The sequence below is a fragment of the Bactrocera dorsalis genome, chromosome 6, assembly GCF_023373825.1.
Source record: "Bactrocera dorsalis isolate Fly_Bdor chromosome 6, ASM2337382v1, whole genome shotgun sequence".
NCBI classification, from domain to species: domain Eukaryota; kingdom Metazoa; phylum Arthropoda; class Insecta; order Diptera; family Tephritidae; genus Bactrocera; species Bactrocera dorsalis.
Genome location: NC_064308.1, coordinates 24987762 through 25008289, shown reverse-complemented (window position 1 = coordinate 25008289; position 20528 = coordinate 24987762). Strand labels below are relative to the sequence as shown.

Below are 20528 nucleotides of genomic sequence, written 5' to 3'. Positions count from 1 at the left end.
AAAAATTTTCTCTCTCACTCACCTCTTCACTCGAGTGTGTTAGCATGCTGACTTACACCGATTCTCCCTAGCCTACTCTTTCTAGAGGGGCTCAACGCCGAACTGCCTAGGACTGGGGTAGCAATCCGTTCACTGCTTTTAGTTGACAATGATTTCGTCGCCGTAAAAGTAGCAGTATTTTTGAAAGATAGAGTCAATCAACTTGTTTAAGAATCGACTTGAAAAATACTAATGTTTTGAAATAAAAGCACTTTTATACAACATACCCAGCAAACATTGCTGATCTCACAGAGAAAAATGTACAAAAATTAATCATAGAATTTACAAATCAAAATTACATCAAGAAACTAACGCCAAACAAGAATACAGACTACTTTCTTTTGGAAAGGTACAAAACATAATAGGAAATTTTGTCAAATTATCCTCTCAGAAATCTCAACGGCTTAGTATACTGTCTTAAGACTTACCAAACTGCTACACGAACTGATACAGCATCGTCTCCATAAACTTCGCAAATTCCATTGGTGGCTTGCGTAGCATTCTTCCCTTTTCATACAAAAATTTCAAACTATAGCGAATTTCTTCATTATTTTCATTCATTTGTGAACAGCTGTAACTTTTTCAACTTTCCCGAATGTATTTTTTTTTTGGTTAAATGAAGCTTAAGATCTTACATTTCAACACTATATGGTATGAGACAATGTTACTGGTAGCTATGGAGATATACGACTGCAACGACATCTATTGAAAAAATATGAAAAGGCTTTTTCGACTACCCAAGATAATAATTTCCTGAACTGCTTTTGTAAACCACAAAGAACATTATCATTGCGGTACTAAGATCATTTAATTTAACTTTAGAACCGATGGCTAAAATGATACTATTAATTAAAAGAATAAGACGAGGAAACGATAGCAAGAGCTAATGCAAGGTAAGAATAAAATGTAATTTTGTATTTGCCGGTTATTGCTTTTAAACACTGATTCTTCGAGACCTTATTTGAATAATTTTGGTACCCACAGTTAAGCCCTTAGCCATGCTTTTACTGCATTAACTTTTATGGTTGGATAATGTATTAGTCATTTATTCTTTGCTTTGGGGTTTTGGATTCATTTTTTTCTGCGGATTTTTTCACTGAAGTCGCCTATTACAAGGTCTTCTACTTTAATCTTATAAGGGTTTGTTTACATAGATATACACATCGACTTTTTATTTTTAGTTAAAAAAATACGTTCTAATTAAATGTTCCAAATTGTTCACCTATAGCAGCAATACTGTAGCACCGGATGGAAACATGACGAAATATTGGGCATCTATTCATTTCGTTGCACTGCTGTACTCGTCGCACTGCTGTTTCTCAAAATTAAGGAAGTCTAACCACATCACACTGACGGTGAAGGGAACAAGAAATGCCATTCGGGAGTTAAACAGTGCTTTTAGAGAGTATAAGTGAATTCAAGTAATGAGTGGATTTTCGGTGCACTGGTTTTAAGCATATCAAGAACACTGAAAAAGTTGATGAGGTTAAGAGTCTTTCAGTGCGAAAATAGCTGCCCAGATGTTCTATGATGAAGCATAGTATTAAGTATTAGGCGTGTTTTATTTGACCAGCAAATTAAGCTTATTTTGTATAAAAGACTTTGCCAAAATAATTATGTATGGATGAGTATTGAGTTAAAATTAATGGAAATATGAACACTTTACAAATTTGAAATTTCAAACTAAATTGTATATCAGTTGATTGTTCTTGTCGGCATTGCCAACACAATACATTTTTAAGCGAATATATGAAATAAGCTAAGTGCGTTTTATTTGTCCATGATTTAGCTATTAGCTTGTGATGGTCAAATAAAACACGGCTATTATTGCCAGCTTTGACGACCAGTCTTTGTCAGACTTACCAAGTGTTCAAATCACCAAATAAGACTTTGATGTTGAGAGAGAAAGCAAAAAGTGTTTTTAATTTCGAAAAGTGAGTCAGATAAATCAATTGTGATGGAATGAGAATTAAAATCAAACCATTTGCACACGATTTTAATCTTCCCGAAGTTTTGTTTTATTTTTAAATCCTAGTCAATTTAAGTTAAAACTGCTTATGTATATTCAACCTTGTATAAAAACTCACATGAAGTCATACTTTAACTCACTCCGAGCACAACTAAAACTAAAGTTCATTATATGTATATATGTATATACGTAAAGTTGGATGATAATAGGTGAAATCGATTTCGATCGTCATTGAGATATAAATTACTTAATGTTATCTCTGGTAGGAACAATTATAAATATGTATATAGTATAGGATGGGCCATATAAAATTTTAAATTTCGAAGATAGGGCGTAAAAGATTGAGTGTAGCGTTTGCTGTGTTGCACGTAGCGCCGCACATAGGTTTCTACTAGTGCATACTGCGGCTAAAAATATAAGGAGTTGTCGCAGGACAATGACATTTGGTACATCATTGTTTTGGATTCCAATCAAGAAAAAAATGAAAAAATTTTTTAAAAAAATTTTATTTTACGCCCACCTCCCATATAAGGTGCAACTTAATTTTTGACCTACAGCACTGATTTTTGGTACATAGCATTTTTATGACATTATATATGTTGGTGTTAAATTTCAATAATATCCGCCCACTTTTACGCCCACCTCCCATACAACTAAATTCTCTTTTATCAAGTCTCTGTCTCTTTTAGCAACTTTTTTACATCTTCGTGACATTCTGACATTGCTTTTTTCAAATGGGGCGTTTAGCTGAGACTTCAGGCTTTAATTCGGTATATGTATGTCGACAGCGGTAGACAGCGCTAAAAAGATGCACCACTTTGAATTTGAAGAACATTGAAATTTTGACGTCCAAATTATGTTGTTCCACAAAATTTTTTATGCATTATTTTTTTCAATGGATTTTGATGCAAATTTTTTCTTTGATACATATTATAAATGAAAAATAATAACAAAGTTGAATTTCAATAGTTGTTTTATTGTATCAATGATTTGACTTTTGAGTAAATTTTTTGCTAATTTTGATGTTCTCTACATTCACCAACTTTGGGTATTTCTGGACAAAAAACTAATGCAGATATAATCCTAATACTTTGGGAAAATAATGTATAAATAGTTGGTAACAAACTGTGAAATTTTCATTCAAATCAGACAACATGAAATTTTTGAATTTCGGCCACAGATATCCCAATGTGCGCCGTCCTGCCGGAACCAAATATTGTCCAAGTCTTCCTCTTCAATTTGCTTGAAGGAAAATTCGGTCAACATTGCGCGATATCGCTCACCATTGATGGTTACGGTTCCTTCTTCATTTTCGAAGAAAAATGGGCCGATGATTCGACCAGACCAAAATCCGCACCATACAGTGATTCGTGGTGGGTGCATTGGCTTCTCGACGATTACGTGCGGGTTTTCTGTGCCCCAAGTGCGAGAATTCTGCTTGTTAACGTAACCATCGAGGTGGAAATGAGCCTCGTCCGAAAAGATGATTTTTCGGTAAAATTGACCATCCTCGGTCAAACGATCTTCTGCCCAATCTGCGAACTGTAGAATAGTGAATAGCGACTCATTTCGTAAATTTTAGACTTTTTACTGAATATCTGTCACTTTCCGAATGGTATTTGACGTTTCCAATGTCGAAATATAGATAATTCAAATTTAAAACGTTAGATGACCCACCCGTTATATCTGTTCATAAAACTGTCGTAATCATACAGAATATAATATATACACACATTTGTCGAATATAAATTAAAGCAATCAACGCATATGACAAAAATTAACATTTACGCGCGTGACGCAAGTAACTATGCAACAATAGCCATGGCAACATATCGCAAATCGTCGGATATTTAAAGCTTACTAGTAGGTATGCTCTTCTTATGTATACAGTTTGATTTAGGTGTTATTTCTTATTTAAGCACACTAAGGCTTCGAATTTAATTCGAGAAAACTTTAATTGTCGTACATAAAGTAAAATATAAGTAAAGTTAAATTGGGAGTATAAACATCAAACAGCTACGATTAGTTATCGTTTCGTTTTTATGTGTATTACAGAATAAATGGTGTTTTTGTAAATATATTTGCATGTGTAATAATACAACACATCTACATAATAAGCTGGACGATCATCATTATAGCAATTTGATTTATATCATGAAAATATTCGCTTCCCTTTAATAGCATCCTAATATAATACATTTTCGTACATTGGAGCACTTGAAAAACGTAGGTACTTACGTACATACTTAACAGTCAACATATTTTTGTATTAGTACTATCAGTTGAACATGTTGCGAATATGAAAATTTAATATGCGAAACAGAATTTTAAAAGTGAAAATTTAATTCTTGCAAAATTAAGATAATGAAAAACTACTCACAACAAAAAGTTGCTAAGTTTTTGCTGAATCTTAAATTACCTTCTTATTCGGTTGTTTGTAAGATTGTAAAAGTGTGAAATACTAAAAGAAATTTTGAGAAAATTTACATCGAAAAAAATAGCATTCGCCGCTAGGACAAATTCTATCTTGGTTTAACATAGTCAAGGTTTTTACGAGTTTTAACTGTGTACATAGATGGACAGGAGCACGATATCAATTAATTTTGGGTAAGGTGTTATAATTAACCATTCAGTGAGCAAATCTGGTAATGCAGAAGAAAAAGTTAATACTTTTTTCGCTAGGAAAAATTGGTTAATAAACACCCCTGTGAAAGGTTCTCCAAATTCATAGATAGATATAGGATTGCTAATGCTCTGAAAGGACTCCTACTATTCTGAACACTTGAAAAATAAATATAAATATTGTTACAGGTATACTTATAACTAATTTTAATTTTTCCGCAACAAAAACAAAATATATGCGAATTAAAATGTCATCTAGTTAAAATTGTCAGCTCGTTCCTTGTTGTCAATGATATCATTTATCGTGATAAGAATAATAATGGAATAGTTAAATTGGCAACATATTATATATTTTTATTGACTTCGTAAATCACTTATGATGGTAATATTTTGTTCAACATTCATCGCATGCGTATGTAAAGCTTTGTGCATCCTATCAACAGTTTGAACAGTCAAATAGCTTAAGTGTCAATTTCTCTTTTTTGTCTGTGTCTTCCTGAATCTCACACCTTTTTTAAATACATAGAAATTATTCTTTTAAGTACCACTGGCTTATGTAACAAATGTTTTGTGCGTCATTAAAAATTTTACTTGCAAATTTCCTCTCTTATATACCACTTCAAAAACTTCACTTTTTATTGAAACACATGCAATGTGTCCCTGTGTTAATCATAATATAATTTGTAACAGTAGTTTTCATATTACAATTGCATATAATGCAATTTTTATATTAGCTCTTTGTGGACGGAGATATGAAGGAGATTTAAAATTCGATTGTTCACTATAAAATCTTGCTTATTTGTGTACATATTACATTTACTTGTAGAACTAAAATACCAAGTTAAGATATTTTCGAAGATCTGTACGTATATTTAAAATAGCTGGTACTTTTAAGTACCGTTAGGCTCTGGTCATTAAATTATTAAAATTTCAAACAATGCCATACAAATTTATTTGTATATGATAAGACGATTTATTAATATATTGAAGCGGTTGGTACTAGTTCATTCCATGGTATTTTGAAAAACATTTCTTTTTATCAATTTAACATAAATAAACTCCACAATTAGTGCATTTGGAGTAAGGTTTAGATTGCATTTTGCTTAAACTACAGAATTTACATCTTCCTGTACGTCATGAAAACTGCCCAATGCACACCGCCTAGAAAACTATCGTTACTTTTAGATTGCAAGCTTTTTGGTTCATCAACCCTAAACTAACAGATCTCCTGAATTGTAGCAGCGTACATTTCTCAAACGATTGACAGTAAATCACAAAGCTATTGACGAACGCAATTTCTAGCAAAAAATTTTATGCCACCACTTTTTCAATTTCCTGTCAAGGCCATAAGCAATTCGCAGTTGCTCGGCATTTAACAAAGTCTTTTTGATCTCTTCTTGGAACGGTCGTCGATTCTGATCCATGAAAATTGGATGTCGCTAAAACTTATGCCAGTAGAGGACAATCTAAAATCATTATTTACATTCGGTTGGCACGTGTGTACTTATAGTACCATAAGCTAAAATACTCTGCATTTTTACTTTTTCAGGAAGGTGAACTCATGTCAAGTAGTTATCAAAAAAATATATTTTTTCCCCATTCTATTATAGGCTTAAGTTTGTAAAGACTCTCCTTATTATCTTTCGGTATCATCGAATTATCATTAACATTTAAGTTTCTCAAAATTTTATCAAAGCTATTGCGAGTCATATTCTTTCTAATAATTGGCAAACAAACACGTGTAACGAGGAGCTGTAACTAATTTTTAATAACTGTAAATATGCGCGTATGGAATTGCCAGCTAGCAATGGGAAATTATGTATACTTACTTATATACCTATGGTGAAAAACCAAAACAAAGCGTCTTTCAACTTTATATGAGCTCGTAATTGTGATGGTACTTCATCGTACCGTCGGTCGAAAAGGGGTTGAGGATCTGTATGGTACTCAATTGGGATTCTTTCAACCGGGATTGAATGTATTGTTTCGTTTTTTGTTATTGAAGTGTCGTGGACTTGTTTTGAAAGAATTTCATTCAAGCTAAATAGTTCCACACTTATTACTAAAACCAGGCAAATTCAACATATATCGATTATTTCCATTAAATTTGCATTGCTTGCATTGAATCCCTCAAACAAAAAGAAATTTTAATAGAAAGAAACCAACGTGGCGGCAATAACCTCCTAATACGACTCAAATTTCTGCTCGGCGAGTGACTTTTTCACGTTTGAAAATAAAAAGAAGCGAACCCACTTTTTCTTTTCTGAAAGGTCTTTTTCTAAAAGTCTTTTATGCATTTTAGAAAATAATTATTACAAAGGGGATTTAAATTTTGGATATGCAGTTAAAGTGTAAAGCTTTGAAATTTACAGGGTTTGATCGGACCGGCGATGGAACTCAAGTCCTTTTATGGAAAACTATTTTGTTTGACAAGGTATCTTCACGAAACTTAACACAGATTATTATCTAAGGCATCGCTACAATGTTCGAATATATTGTTCACTATTGTATATATGTACATAGCTACCACACAAACTGACTGAGCAATATCTGGATAAAGATCTTTGTATTCCCTTTTATGCTATAAAAATTGTCCCTGCGAAGGCGTTATAGCCGAAGTTAACGGGGTTTCTTGTTTTAGCTATTTTTTGTTAAAAATGCGAGATATTTTTATTTTAAGTTTCCTCATAAAATCATGATATTTTATTCAAAGTTGTATTGTTTCTAGTTATAGGTTAGGAATATGAAGTTTATAGGTATTCTCTTGCACCGACCACCTAACAATAATATCGGAATGCACAGTGCCCAAAAGTTATTTTAAAATATCCAAACTATTGTTTCGTCAATGACATGGTTGATGAATCTTATAAAAAAAAATATTTTTGACAGCTCTCGCATCAAAGAGATTCGTATCATGTCATCCGTACTGCTAAAGAGAGAATAAGAGGTACTTTCAATCAAAGGAAGATATTAAAAGTTCATTAGTTTAGAGAGTAGTAGAGCATAACCTATCTTTATAAAAAACATTATAGATATAGAGAAAATCAAAAGTAATTGAATTAATATTAGTCGCCAATGCGCAACTGCTGTAATTGATGGAGTCTAAGTAATCGGAACGAACATAAATTTTTATCCTGCCGAGGCCTGTCAACTCGCAATTGCTTCAGGAATAATTTCTGTCACTACAACGACAACAAAAACACTGTAATTATGTCTCTAGATCTAAATTTAATATTGGCAGACCCAGTCAGAATTGGAAAGATGCAAATAAATCTTTTGGTTAATGAGAACAAGAGAAAATGGGTATCCTTTGTGTCATTTTGAAATGACGCCTAACTAATAAAACACTTGCGTGGTTTTACGTCAGCGGCCAAACTCGTCAAAGAGATTATAGAGCTTGTCAAGCAAAATACGAATTTAATTAAATTCCTCCACATCTATACTGCTATCACTATATTGAGGCCAGTAACGGCAACCGCTTGCTTTAAGATCCAATTTAAGCAGCGAAGAAAGTCTGCATTTTGCAGCTTAGCCAATAACTAATGTATTTATAATCGTATTTGACGTCTTGCAATATAGATGACGGTTCATTTTCTAAGCAATACATATGGAAAATAAACGAATGTTTAATCTACACAAGCGTCACTTGTAACTTGTAACTTTTAACTTTTATATAGGATATATTTCAGCACTACAATAAAATATAACTAAAACACATTGACTAACATTCCATTTCTATTTTTAGTTTAATACGCCAACAAAATGAGATCTACGGATCACCGACCACAAGGCTATAGCTTTGGTTTTACCATGTAACCGCTGGTATATTTGTCTATTTGAAATTACATGAGCTTGCATTGTGTATTATTAGCGAACTTTAGGAGGAACGAAATATATTGAACGTTTTATACGAAAATACTCGGATACGCAAATGAGTAAGTCGAGCTCTTCCGTTAGAAGGTCAAATTCAATGTACGTGTAAAACCACCACACTCGTTTTGACAATAATTAACTTAGGCAAGTACAATGTGTGAGATCTGACAAATAAATATTTGAGCGGGTATGCGATATGTACATATGTATGTTTCTACATTGTATTCTACAGAGTATGATTTGTGATGGCTACAGAGGTCGGCTGTATCAATTACGGCAGAAGGAATTGCCACGTCTGTGGCTCGCGGTTTTTACTTTTTTTATATTAAGGGATAGTATGGTTAACTCTGAGTTAGCAAGTGATATGGAGAATTACCAGTTTGTTAATAATGGCCGCTTGGATTATATGATGCGCCATATGGTACCACGTGACTATAATGACAGAGTGAACTCGAAATCCTTGACAAATTTGAAATGGCAACATTTTTCTAAAAACAGCTTTTCGTATAGCAACGAAGATGAAATACTTAGCAACACAATTATTCAGACACTAGCTTTGATATTAGAAAAACCAGTTATTTTACTAAGTCCAAAAAATGTGACACTTCATGATGAAACAAAACCAGTGATTCAGACAATTTGTCTGATGGCTAATGTTATTTCATCATCTGCAATACAAAGACATAAACTATCACTATACGCTAATCATATTCTGCAAGAAGGAGGTGTAAAACTATTAAATCGTGAAAGTTTATTTGAACACCACAGCCATACTTTGCACGACTCTGATGTTAAATCAACTCAAATTGTACCACCAACAAGTACACAATCCATTGTTAATGTTTGCGGATCATGTCAAATGCGAGAACAAGTGAAGCTCAAAAGCTTAGAATCAATAAAAAATCTTATTCTCATACGCTTACAATTACAACGCTTGCCAAATATAACCAAACCCGTTGCTGTACCTCATAACATTATTGACAAATTCTATAAAAACTTTCATGGTACAGTGAGAGACAACTTCGTCGGCAACAGTATGAACTCTGAGGCGCGAAATGCAGATTTAAATGGACTAGGGCAACAGAAAAACAGTAACCCAATCTTACCACAATACACAAACAGGATGCATAGAACTCATGACCTGTATGGGCAACGGCGTATCTTTGATAATCAAAATACACAAGGGCAATATCAGACAATCCACAGATCACGCAGTAAACCTTCGCTTCATCCTTCTGTTATTCACTCTCACGACAATTACGAAAAACTATTTGAACCAACTGAAAATATGCAAAACGATGAATATGTACAGAATGACGACCTCCAACCGCAATACGATGATCAACAAATGCTTAGTAAAAACAATCGAAGAGAACGAATGAATTACCAGCAAGAACAATTGTTTCCTCCAATTGAAAGTGATATTTATGATGGCTTACCCAATGAAAATTATGGTACATATGACCCCATAAGGGACGTAGATGATGAATCGTTCTCACGTGTTAACAGCATATATGTTTTTCCATCCGGTAAGTGACTTGCAGATAAGTCTAGTATGACCATATCTTTAGATAACAATTAGAGATGCAAAACTATCGGTAGACGGACCAATCAAAGTTTCGATAGTTTACAAAAATATTATTATCAGTATCGATAGTTGTTCACTTTATTTTTATGAAATAAACTTTGATTTTATTTATAAAACAAAACATGGTACATATACTCTGCTCCTAGAGTTATAAAACATTACATTTTTTATACATTTACTAATATAATATAAGTTCAAGAAACGTATACTTAAAATACGTTTCAGTAGAGTAACTTATTTCTCAATAATTCTCTTGTTTTTGATCAAAAATAGTAATTTTTGAACGTTTTTAATCTTTAGTGGTGTTATCTTATCAGATATACTTCAACTTCAGATACACTTCAACCTAGCTAAACATGCCTCAGGGTGTATGCATGTATTGTGAAATTCGATCATGAGAGAACATTCAAATAAAATTTCATAATTTTATTCTCCAAATTAATGATTTTAATTTGAATGGAGGTTTCTTTACAATTTATGCTTTTTCACGGTTCTTAATTCTTATTGAAAAACTAGAAAACCGTGGCCTCAAAAATTTTGAATTGCGACTGCATGTATGAATAAGTGTGGTTATGTACAACCGGCATTTCAGAACATAGGAATTCTTATCTAATTGTTAATATTGCCTCAACATTTCATCTAATGTCTCCAATGCCTAAATAAAATTTTGAAAATAGTTAAATTTAATAATTTGTATATTACTTTAAAAATTGTTTATACTTAAAAATTTGAAAACAAAGCGCGAGTTAATTTTTGCCAGAAGTAAAAATGAGTCAAAAGAATATATTTTGAGCAGCACCGAAATGTGTACTCTTTATTTATACTCTTAAGACTAACTTATTACATGGTTCTTACTTCTATTTATACTAACTAGTATGTTTACTTAACACTAATTGATAGTTTCTTTAGATACAGATTATATTATTTGTTTAGGTTTGTTTACATATATATTGTTTGCTTAGATACATTTGTTTTGTTTTAAGATAAGGTTGTTGTTTAGGATTGTTTGTTGTAGTGACACCGAATTTCAATTGTTCCAACTCAAGGTTGTTTTGATGTTTGTTACTATTATAAGGAATTCGTTCCTTAACTTTCCCCTATGTTAAAATGAAATGTCCTCATTTCAAAACATCTAGGCTTGAAGTCGGCTTATAATAATTAATTATTGTATATGTTTGATTAATTTTTGGGTTTATAATTGAGACCTTTTTATATTATATAGTAAATTATTATTTTTGCATGTTTCTTATTATGCTTTCTTTTCTCTTATAATTTAATTTTTAATTAGCTTCAAATTTCTACAATTCAACAACCACTTTCCTTTTTGGCTTGCCTTGTTTTTGGTGCCTTTTTTGCAATTATTAACTGTAATATTCCGTCATTTAACAATTGCTGAATTTTTTGTTTGACAAAATCGATCTGCGTCCATTGGGACTGATGGAGGTTGTCGATGTTGAGATTGATGCCAAAGATTTCTTTGTTGATATTTGTTTAGTCTTTTTTTCATACTTTAATTTGGTATGTAGTGATTCTGGTGTTTCCTCTTGGTGGGAATATGTTAACGTTGTCTGCTGTTTCAGGGTCTATTGCGAATCTTGGTGAAAATATTATCCACTGTTTCAGGACTTATACTTTTGTACCTTGTTCCACTTTTTCAGGAATTGTTGCTGTCCGCTGTTCCATGGTCCGTTGTGAATTTTGCTGAATTCGCTGTCCGTTTTTTCAGGATCTGCTTTGATTCATTCTGGATGTATTGTCCGCTGTTACAGGACCTATACTTACATTCATTGCCATTTGTTTCTGCACTTTTTCAGACATTTAGTGCTGGAAGTCCTACTTCCCGTGGAATTTTTTGATTTAATCCTTTCGGAATAAAATCTGACTTTTTGGATAGCAAATCAATTTGTCATCCCGGTTGAGCCCCCAGTTAATTTTTACCAGAAGTAAAAATGAGTCAAAAGAATATATTTTGAGCTGCACCGAAATGTGTACTCTTTATTTATACTCTTAAGACTAACTTATTACATGGTTTTTACTTCTATTTATACTAACTAGTATGTTTACTTATTACTAGTAGATAGTTTGTTTAGATACAGATTATATTATTTGTTTAGGTTTGTTTACATATGTATATATTGTTTGCTTAGATACATTTGTTTTGTTTTAAGATAAGGTTGTTGTTTAGGACTGTTTGTCGTAGTGATACCGAATTTCAGTTGTTCCAACTCAAGGTTGTTTGCATTCTGTTTACTGAAACAAAAGGTTGTTTTGATGTTATTATAAAGAATTAATTCCTTAACTCGCGCCACCAAGCCAAGAACGAAAAGATGGTTTTGAGACTAGCATCTCTGCAAGTCCTTCTTTTTCTTCTTTACTGGCGTAGACACCGCTTACGCGATTATAACCGAGTCAACAACAGCGCGCCAATCGTTTCTTCTCTTCGCTGCGTGGCGCCAATTGGATATTTCAAGCGAAGCCAGGTCCTTCTCCACTTGGTCCTTCCAACGGAGTGGAAGTCTTCCTCTTCCTCTGCTTCCCGCGGCGGGTACTTCGTCGAATACTTTCAGGGCTGGAGTGTTTTCATCCATCCGGACAACATGACCTAGCCAGCGTTGCCGCTGTCTTTTAATTCGCTGAACTATGTCAATGTCGTCGTATATCTCGTACAGCTCATCGTTCCCTCGAATGCCATATTCGCCGTGGCCAATGCGCAAAGGACCATAAATCTTTCGCAGAACCTTTCTCTCGAAAACTCGTAACGTCGACTCATCGGTTATTGTCATCGTCCAAGCCTCTGCACCATATAGCAGGACGGGAATTATGAGCGAATTATAGAGTTTGGCTTTTGTTCGTCGAGAGAGGACTTTACTTTTCAATTGCCTACTCCGTCCGAAGTAGCACCTGGTGGCAAGAGTAACCCTGCGTTGGATTTCCAGGCTGACATTATTGGTGGTGTTAATGCTGGTTCCTAAATAGACGAAATTAGCTATAACTTCAAAGTTATGACTGTCAACAGGGACGCTGTAGGTAACTCCAACCTGCTCATGTGGACTGGCCCCTCGGGTAGTAACGTGGTGGTTGTGGTTGTAGCCCAAATGCGGGAAGAACTGACTTTGTCAGTTGAATGTGGAGTTGCATTGCAACCGGGTGCCGGGCCCAAAGCACGGCAGAGGTTTTAGATTGGCCTCGAACCCGACCAAGGTGGTCAGTGTGTCCATTCCACACTGCCAATTGGTACTGAAAATGCTTAGCATTCTCAGGGCGCTGATCAGCGCATTGATTTGATCCGCTGTGATTTTGAGCGCCGTGGAGTAAGGCAGTACGTAACCACGTAAAACAGTGTCAACAGTGACGTGAGAGCCAAGTCGCGAGTGCGACGACTGTTTGTTTGATTGCAGGAGATATTTCGTCTTACCCTCGTTCACTGCCAGACCCATTTGCGTTGCTTCCTTGTTCAGTCTGGAGAAAGCAGAACTAACGGCGCGGGTGTTGAGGTCGATGATATCAATATCATCGGCATACGCCAGCAGCTGTACACTCTTAGAAAAGATTGTACCTGCTCGATTAAGTTCTGCAGCTCGAATAATTTTCTCCAGCAGCAGATTGAAGAAGTCACACGACAGAAAGTCGCCTTGCCTGAAACCTCGTTTGGTATTGAACGGCTCGGAGAGGTCCTTCCCGATCCTGACGAAGCTTTGAAATCGACGAAGAGGTGGTGTGTGTCGTTCTCCTTTCAAGGGTCTTTTCCAAAATTTGGCGCATGGTGAATATCTGGTCGGTTGTTGATTTTCCAGGTCTAAAGCCACACTGATAAGGTCCAATCAGTTTGTTGACGGTGGGCTTTAATCTTTCACACAATACGCTCGATAGAACCTTTTACGCGATGTTGAGGAGGCTTATCCCACGGTAGTTGGCGCAGATTGTGGGGTCTCCCTTTTTATAGATTGGGCATAGCACACTTAAATTCCAATCGCATGCTTTCGTCCGACTATATTTTGCAAAGAAGCTGATGCATGCTCCTTATCAGTTCTTCGCCGCCGTGTTTGAATAGCTCGGCCGGCAATCCATTGGCCCCCGTCGCTTTGTTGTTCTTCAGGCGGGTAATTGCTATTCGAACTTCTTCATGGTCGGGAAATGGAACGTCTGCTCCATCGTCATCGATTGGGGAATCGGGTTCGCCTTCTCCTGGCGTTGTACATTCACTTCCATTCAGCAGGCTGGAAAAGTGTTCCCTCCATAATTTAAGTATGCTTTGGGCATCGGTGACTAGATCACCTTTGGCGGTTCTACAAGAGTATGCTCCGGTCTTGAAACCTTCTTAAGTCGCCGCATCTTTTCATAGAATTTTCGAGCATTACCTCTGTCGGCCAGCTTGTCAAGCTCTTCGTACTCACGCATTTCGGTCTCTTTCTTTTTCTGTCTACAAATACGTCTCGCTTCCCTCTTCAATTCTCAGTATCTATCCCATTCCGAAGGTGTTGTGGTCGATCGTAACGTTGCGAGGTAGGCAGCCTGTTTTCTCTCCGCTGCGACATGGCAGTCCTCGTCGTACCAGCTGTTCGTTTGCACTTTCCGAAAACCAATGGTTTCGGTTGCAGCTGTACGTAAGGAGTTTGAAATGACGTCCCACAGTACCCTTATTCCTTTCATTGGGGGTGTTTTCTAACGAGGTGGGTCCCAAACCCAGCGCACAACCCTAAGTAGGGAATATTTCGCTTTCTCACTTTAGCTCGCCTTCAAACGGATGTTTTTAGGCTACCCAGAGGACACTTGGTCAAAGACCGGAAGTCGTGAGCTGCTTGAGTCATATGTAAAAGAATCGTTTCTGACCACTCCCAAGTGAATGGCGATCCTCACTTGTGTGAACTTCTACACATGACTCGATCCTCCTCTGCAAGTCCTCTATCGGTTAAATACATATAGTACATACATACTATCGATAGTCCTACCGGTTGTTTTGCAGTTCTTATAACAATTATACGAATAATTTTGTCATGTCTCTCCGTTTGCAAAATTGGCACACACATCTCTTAGAGGCCAAGCTGTTTTTCTGTTGCAAATGCATATTTACGTATTACATTTAAGGACAAAGGAAACATTATGTGTATTTATTTGGAGAGATTTTAATAGAGTTTGCAAATCATTGAGAACAAAAACCGAATAACCTGTAACCATTCCTGCTTTCTACATACATACATATATAACACAATTAGAGATTTTCTTTGGCATTTAATATTTGCGTATATGTATATTTTCTTTCTGATTTATGCGGCACATTTAAATAACATCCAGCGCACTCTGAAACCGTAGCTGTTATGAAAACGTTATAAATATGATATTTAATATCAAAATAAAGAGTATAAGGTTTTCTGGAGCTGAGTCGATTTAGTCATGACTAGTTTCTCAGCTTTTAAAATGTCGACCGAAAATTTTGCACACGTCCTCCGAAGTCACAATTATCCGAAAAAGCTGCTATCGAACAATTATAGCATCCAACCTTGTATAGAAAACTTTCGAAGAGATATCATTACGCTGCCTTGAATTATTATGCAAGGCATCGCTACAATTTTCAAATAAATGTTTCAGATGTGACCATTATAACAAATAACTGTAATTCAAATTGATCGATAAAAATCAATACAATTTTTTTTTGTTTTTATTATTAAGTAATCTTAAGCGGATTTGAGGGTTGTTGATATCAAATAACGTGGCTAGAGAGAACTAGCAAAACGTTGGCGGGCTACGCTTTTTAATTTAGTTACATATATAAGTATGTATGTATATAGTATAGTTAGTTGCTATAAAAAATGTACATGGAAAGAATATTATAGCTTCGGTGTAGTCTAAATTAAGATTTTTTCTTGCTTTAAATAATCTCATATACATATATACATAAGGTTTCGCCTGAATATTTCGATTTGAAATTTTATATATTTAAAGTTTCTCGAATGCGTCACAATCGTAGATGGGATGTAATCAATTTTAAATTTGATCACAGCCATTTAACAATAGTTCGTACGATTATTCATCTTTACATACGTGGTCGGGATTGGATGAGAAAACATTATCCCGAAATATTAAAACAAACAGTTGTTAATGGGAGGACTATGCGAAGTCGTGACTTAATAATCATGATCCATCATGTCGCGCGAGGTTCGCATTATCAAAACCGCACACATACGTTAAAATTAGTAGAGAGCCGTCATTACATACCAGCGGGTTTAGGACAATGGGTACAATTCGAAGTTAAACACAAACTACCATTTTGGCTGCAGCAAAATTATATTACCATGACGCTTGCAATTAAGACACGTGAGGCTTGGATGCGACCATTTTTAGTAATCGATTCGGAAGATGCACAAAATAATCAATTTGTAAGTATTAGCACAATATTTTAGGTAATACAAACCGATCTACAAAGTTATTCGTAGTTAAAGTCCAACAAAAAATTATAAAATATTTAATTTTTTGTAGATCGGTAAATTTCCTATAAGAATAAGTGTTGATTCTCGCTTACCAATTATTTGTTTTCGTACATTAAAAATCCAAACAAAATAAACAAAATTTCCTGTGTTATTTATATGGGAAATCAAAAATATCGATGAGGCACCTCTTAATATTAATATTAAGAGCTCAGGTCTTACCAGAATTTGTTTTTAGTCATGTCGGATGAGATTTTCATGGTAACTAAGACAAATAAAAATAAAAAATATTTTTGGTCCACCTTAATGTACATATGTGAGTATACTAGAAACTATACGTTAGTGTGTATCGATTTATGAATATGGTTTTTTCATACTGTCTAAAACATAACCATAACATATATTTTTTATATGATAGAAATAAAGTTTACGGGAAATTTTTTTTTTTCATTTTTGAAAATTTGAAATTTTTTTTTTAAATAAATAATAAAAATATAAAAAAAATCGGCCCACTCCGGGATTAGCAGGGATAGTTGTCAAATTAATTGAAGTTTTTTTGAGGAAAAAAAAAATTGGCGAACTTCTAAAAAATTACGAAAAAAACGATTATTTTATATAATTGATCGTGTTAAATTTTTTCGTGTATTTTTTTGAAAAGTTCTTTCAAAAACAAAAATTTAAAAAAATGGTTCCCACAAGTCAATTTCTACAAAAGTTATGGCTATTTGAAAATAAAGAAGCCATTTTTTAAAAATTCATAACTTTTTTGAAGTTGAACAAAAAATTTTGAAAAAATTCTCAAAAATGTTTTTCAAAGGGTAGAAAAGGAGGGATAAGTTTCAGCAAAATCTAAAGGGGTCGGGTTCAAAAGTGGTCCATTTGGTATGGAATACCCCAAATATACATACATACATATTAGACACTTTTTTTGTTATAAAGTAAATAACTTTTGTGGTTTTTTCCTATCCATTTCACAAGATGTATTGATATTAAATCAAAAATATCAAAATATTTTTTTTACCCAAATAAAAAATATTATTGCTAAAGTTTAAAATGCGCCTAATTCATATCAAAAAAGTTTACGTACACCAATGACTATTTATATAAATCAAAAGTAATTACAAATCTGTTGCTATTATTGTCTCTAGACATCAATGTATGCACCCCACTCAATTTCTAGTATTATGTATTTCCAGATATTTTGACCCACTAAGTCCATGATCCAGAACTAGGTATATGTAAACTCTACTGGTCCACTGTATAATTTCCAATAAGTAAAACTCTTACAGTTATAGTTAAACCGTTTATACGGAAAGTGTTAAACTGTTATGAAATGTCTTCACAATTAAATGAAATAGCTGATCTTAATTGTAATCGTGTAATTGCATTACATTTAAAAATTTTTATTTTATCAACAAAAATTGAATTTTGAGCCTGTTTTTTCGTAGGAATTACATTAAGCAATCTAATTTATTTCATCAGTTCCTCTATAAAACCAAATAATTTCCAAATTATGAAACGAATTCATAGAAATGGGTAATTTTCAATTATCAGTATATTGTAGACTGGTCACATGTTTGTTTTAACCAAGAATAGCTCAGACAAGCTTTGGCTTAAAAATTAAGATCAAGAAAATTATTTACCTATTTTCGAAATATGTTATAAATATTTTAAAGGTATTTTTACGATTAATAATTTCAAATATACATATTTTTTAATGCATGTACAAATATTTTGTTTTATTTATAGCCTCTACACATCGAAGCATTTATCAGACAACCTCGTCGCCGAAAACGAAGCACATCTTTAGATTGCCAAGAGAGTGACCATGAAGTGCGTTGCTGTCGATATCCACTAAAAGTAAATTTTACTAATTTCGGCTGGAACTTTGTCGTTGCGCCAACCTCATTCGATGCATACTTTTGTAATGGAGAATGTAAAGTTGGTTATTTGGAACAATATACTCATACGCATATTGCATCATTAACTACTTCTGCGACTCCCTGCTGCTCTCCAACTAAAATGAATTCTTTGAGTTTACTTTATTTCGACCACGACCATAATTTAGTTTTAAGCACGATACCTAATATGTCGGTAGAGAAATGTAGTTGTTCATAAATAATTACAAATCTCTGGCGTATTAATTTAGGAATATTAAATGCTATTCCATGTTTGAAAATTATTTCTATACGCAATAGACATAACTAGCATGACTATTGAATTTCGGGTTACATTAATATACAATAATAATAATAAATGCGTGGTATACGTAAGTATATTTGTATGTTAAGAATTGTGCCCAATAACCAGTTGTCAGTTCTGTGTTTGTTGATTTCAACATCCACATCGAAAAAAGATATATAGTAGAAGTAACATCAAATACCAAACAAAAGTTAAAGTGCTAGTTATATGCATATGACTTTTCGATCAAATTCAAACTTTCAACATCCTCGCCATTATAATGACTTAAAATAAAAGTATATTTTTAGCTGTACATCATCTTTTACATCTGTATAAAATAAAGTATTCATATATCGTGTCAAAAAAGTACCCGGGTATTGTAAATAAAACGCAAAGTATTTAATTATTCATCAATATTTTCGCCTTCAAAGTAATTCCCACCAGATGTGATATATTTATGCCAACGGTTTTTCCAGTTCTCACAAAACTTTACATAAGCACTTTTTGGGAGCTCCTTCAGCAAATTTTGTTTTATCTCTTCGATCGACTGAAAACGGGTTTCATGCAATTTCTGTTTGGGAAACAAGGAAAAATCACAAGAAATCTTGTGAATATGGTGGTTGATCCATGGTATTAATTGCGTTTTTGTGTTTGAATTCGGTAACAATCGTAGCTCGATGCGATGATGTATTATAATCGTGTAAAACCCATGAACTGTTCTTCCATAATTCCGGCCGTTTTCGACGAATGTCCTCACCCAAACGCCTCAATACGGTCATAAAGAACCTCTTATTAACCGTCTGTCCTTCCGGAATATGCACCAAACCGCGAATATCGAAAAATACAATGAGGATCACCTTCATTTTTTAGCGGATTTGTCGTGGTTTTTTCGGCTCGTTTTTTTCCCATCATTCCGATGATTTTTGATTGTTTATTTTTATTTTTCATCACTTTTAATGTTTTCATCAGTTGAAGAGGTCGAAGGTCGTCCAGAACATGGCATATCTTCAATGATCTCTCAACCGTCTTTGAAGGCTTTGTACCACTCACCTTTTCCAACATTCGCAACGATTCCGCACGCGGAATTTGGTTAGAAATACAAAATTGCAGACAAATTCTTTGTTTGATATTTTTTATTCATTATAAAAAACGCAAATCAATACTCCGATGTACCGACTAACCTGCAGCTATAAACAAACTGATTTACAGAATTACAGATAATTAAGAACAGTCTACTAACTTAGCAAAATACATTTGCTTAAAATATCATTTACCCGGGGAATTTAATTACAAATTTCGTGTGCTTTTTTGTTACAATGTATTTCCTAGAATTAAAAGAGCGTTTCCGAGCTATTTAACTAAATTCAGGTCGCCGTACTCAATTGAGTACAGTGTTGTTCAAATTTTTCTTACTTTATGTCCACGTACCAATAGTTATTTGTTCGTGGTCATTGAAACTGTGGATAAGTATTATTAAAAAATAAATAAATAAAAAGGGGGTATTTATTTCAAAACTTCAAGTTGTTTGAAGTAACGTTCCGTAGAAATGATTGAGGTAAGCTCATTGAGATTAAAATATTTAATTTATTCATAATATTTGTAAAAATCAATAGAATATCATTCATCATTGGTAATAAGTTTGATGGATATAGAAAGCTTACGTCAAGATATTTCCTATGAATCCGAATATAACTTTTCCATCATGCGGTACCAAATCCAAGTATGTTAACAGAAAATGTGAAAAGATTCGATGAGGATTTGGGGAGAATGTAAGAGCTCTGTCAAATCTGCTAATGAAAAAAAAAAAATAAATAAATAATGGGACGTGCTTGAT

At 33.9% G+C, this 20528-nt stretch overlaps 1 protein-coding gene and 1 long non-coding RNA gene across 12 annotated transcripts in view; one reads left to right on the top strand and one right to left on the bottom strand.

The window, feature by feature from the left end:
- LOC125779607 (uncharacterized) overlaps positions 1-20528 on the bottom strand; it is a 128475-nt gene that overhangs the window by 29859 nt on the left and 78088 nt on the right. The window lies entirely within an intron of this gene.
- LOC105230782 (bone morphogenetic protein 6) lies at positions 1956-19108 on the top strand. 9 transcript variants are annotated; one of them, XM_049460417.1, is made up of 6 exons: positions 3888-3990; positions 4064-4234; positions 8376-8647; positions 8736-10032; positions 16032-16465; positions 18263-19108. In XM_049460417.1, exons 4-6 carry the CDS (start codon positions 8739-8741, stop codon positions 18629-18631), a joined length of 2097 nt encoding a protein of 698 aa, XP_049316374.1. In that variant the 5' UTR covers positions 3888-3990; positions 4064-4234; positions 8376-8647; positions 8736-8738; the 3' UTR covers positions 18632-19108. The 9 variants fall into 9 exon arrangements, with proteins under 9 accessions (XP_049316377.1, XP_049316376.1, XP_049316375.1 ...); XM_049460420.1 differs by lacking the exons at positions 3888-3990; positions 4064-4234 and adding an exon at positions 1956-1973; XM_049460419.1 differs by lacking the exons at positions 3888-3990; positions 4064-4234 and adding an exon at positions 3858-3875.

Excerpts from the sequence above, each read along its gene's own strand:
- LOC105230782 (XM_049460414.1), top strand. The coding sequence starts at position 8,700 with ATGTACATATGTATGTTTCTACATTGTATTCTACAGAGTATGATTTGT. Across the intron at positions 10,033-16,031 it reads CATATATGTTTTTCCATCCG|TTTCTCGAATGCGTCACAAT; the intron begins GTAAGTGACTTG and ends ATATATTTAAAG. Across the intron at positions 16,466-18,262 it reads ATGCACAAAATAATCAATTT|CCTCTACACATCGAAGCATT; the intron begins GTAAGTATTAGC and ends TTTTATTTATAG.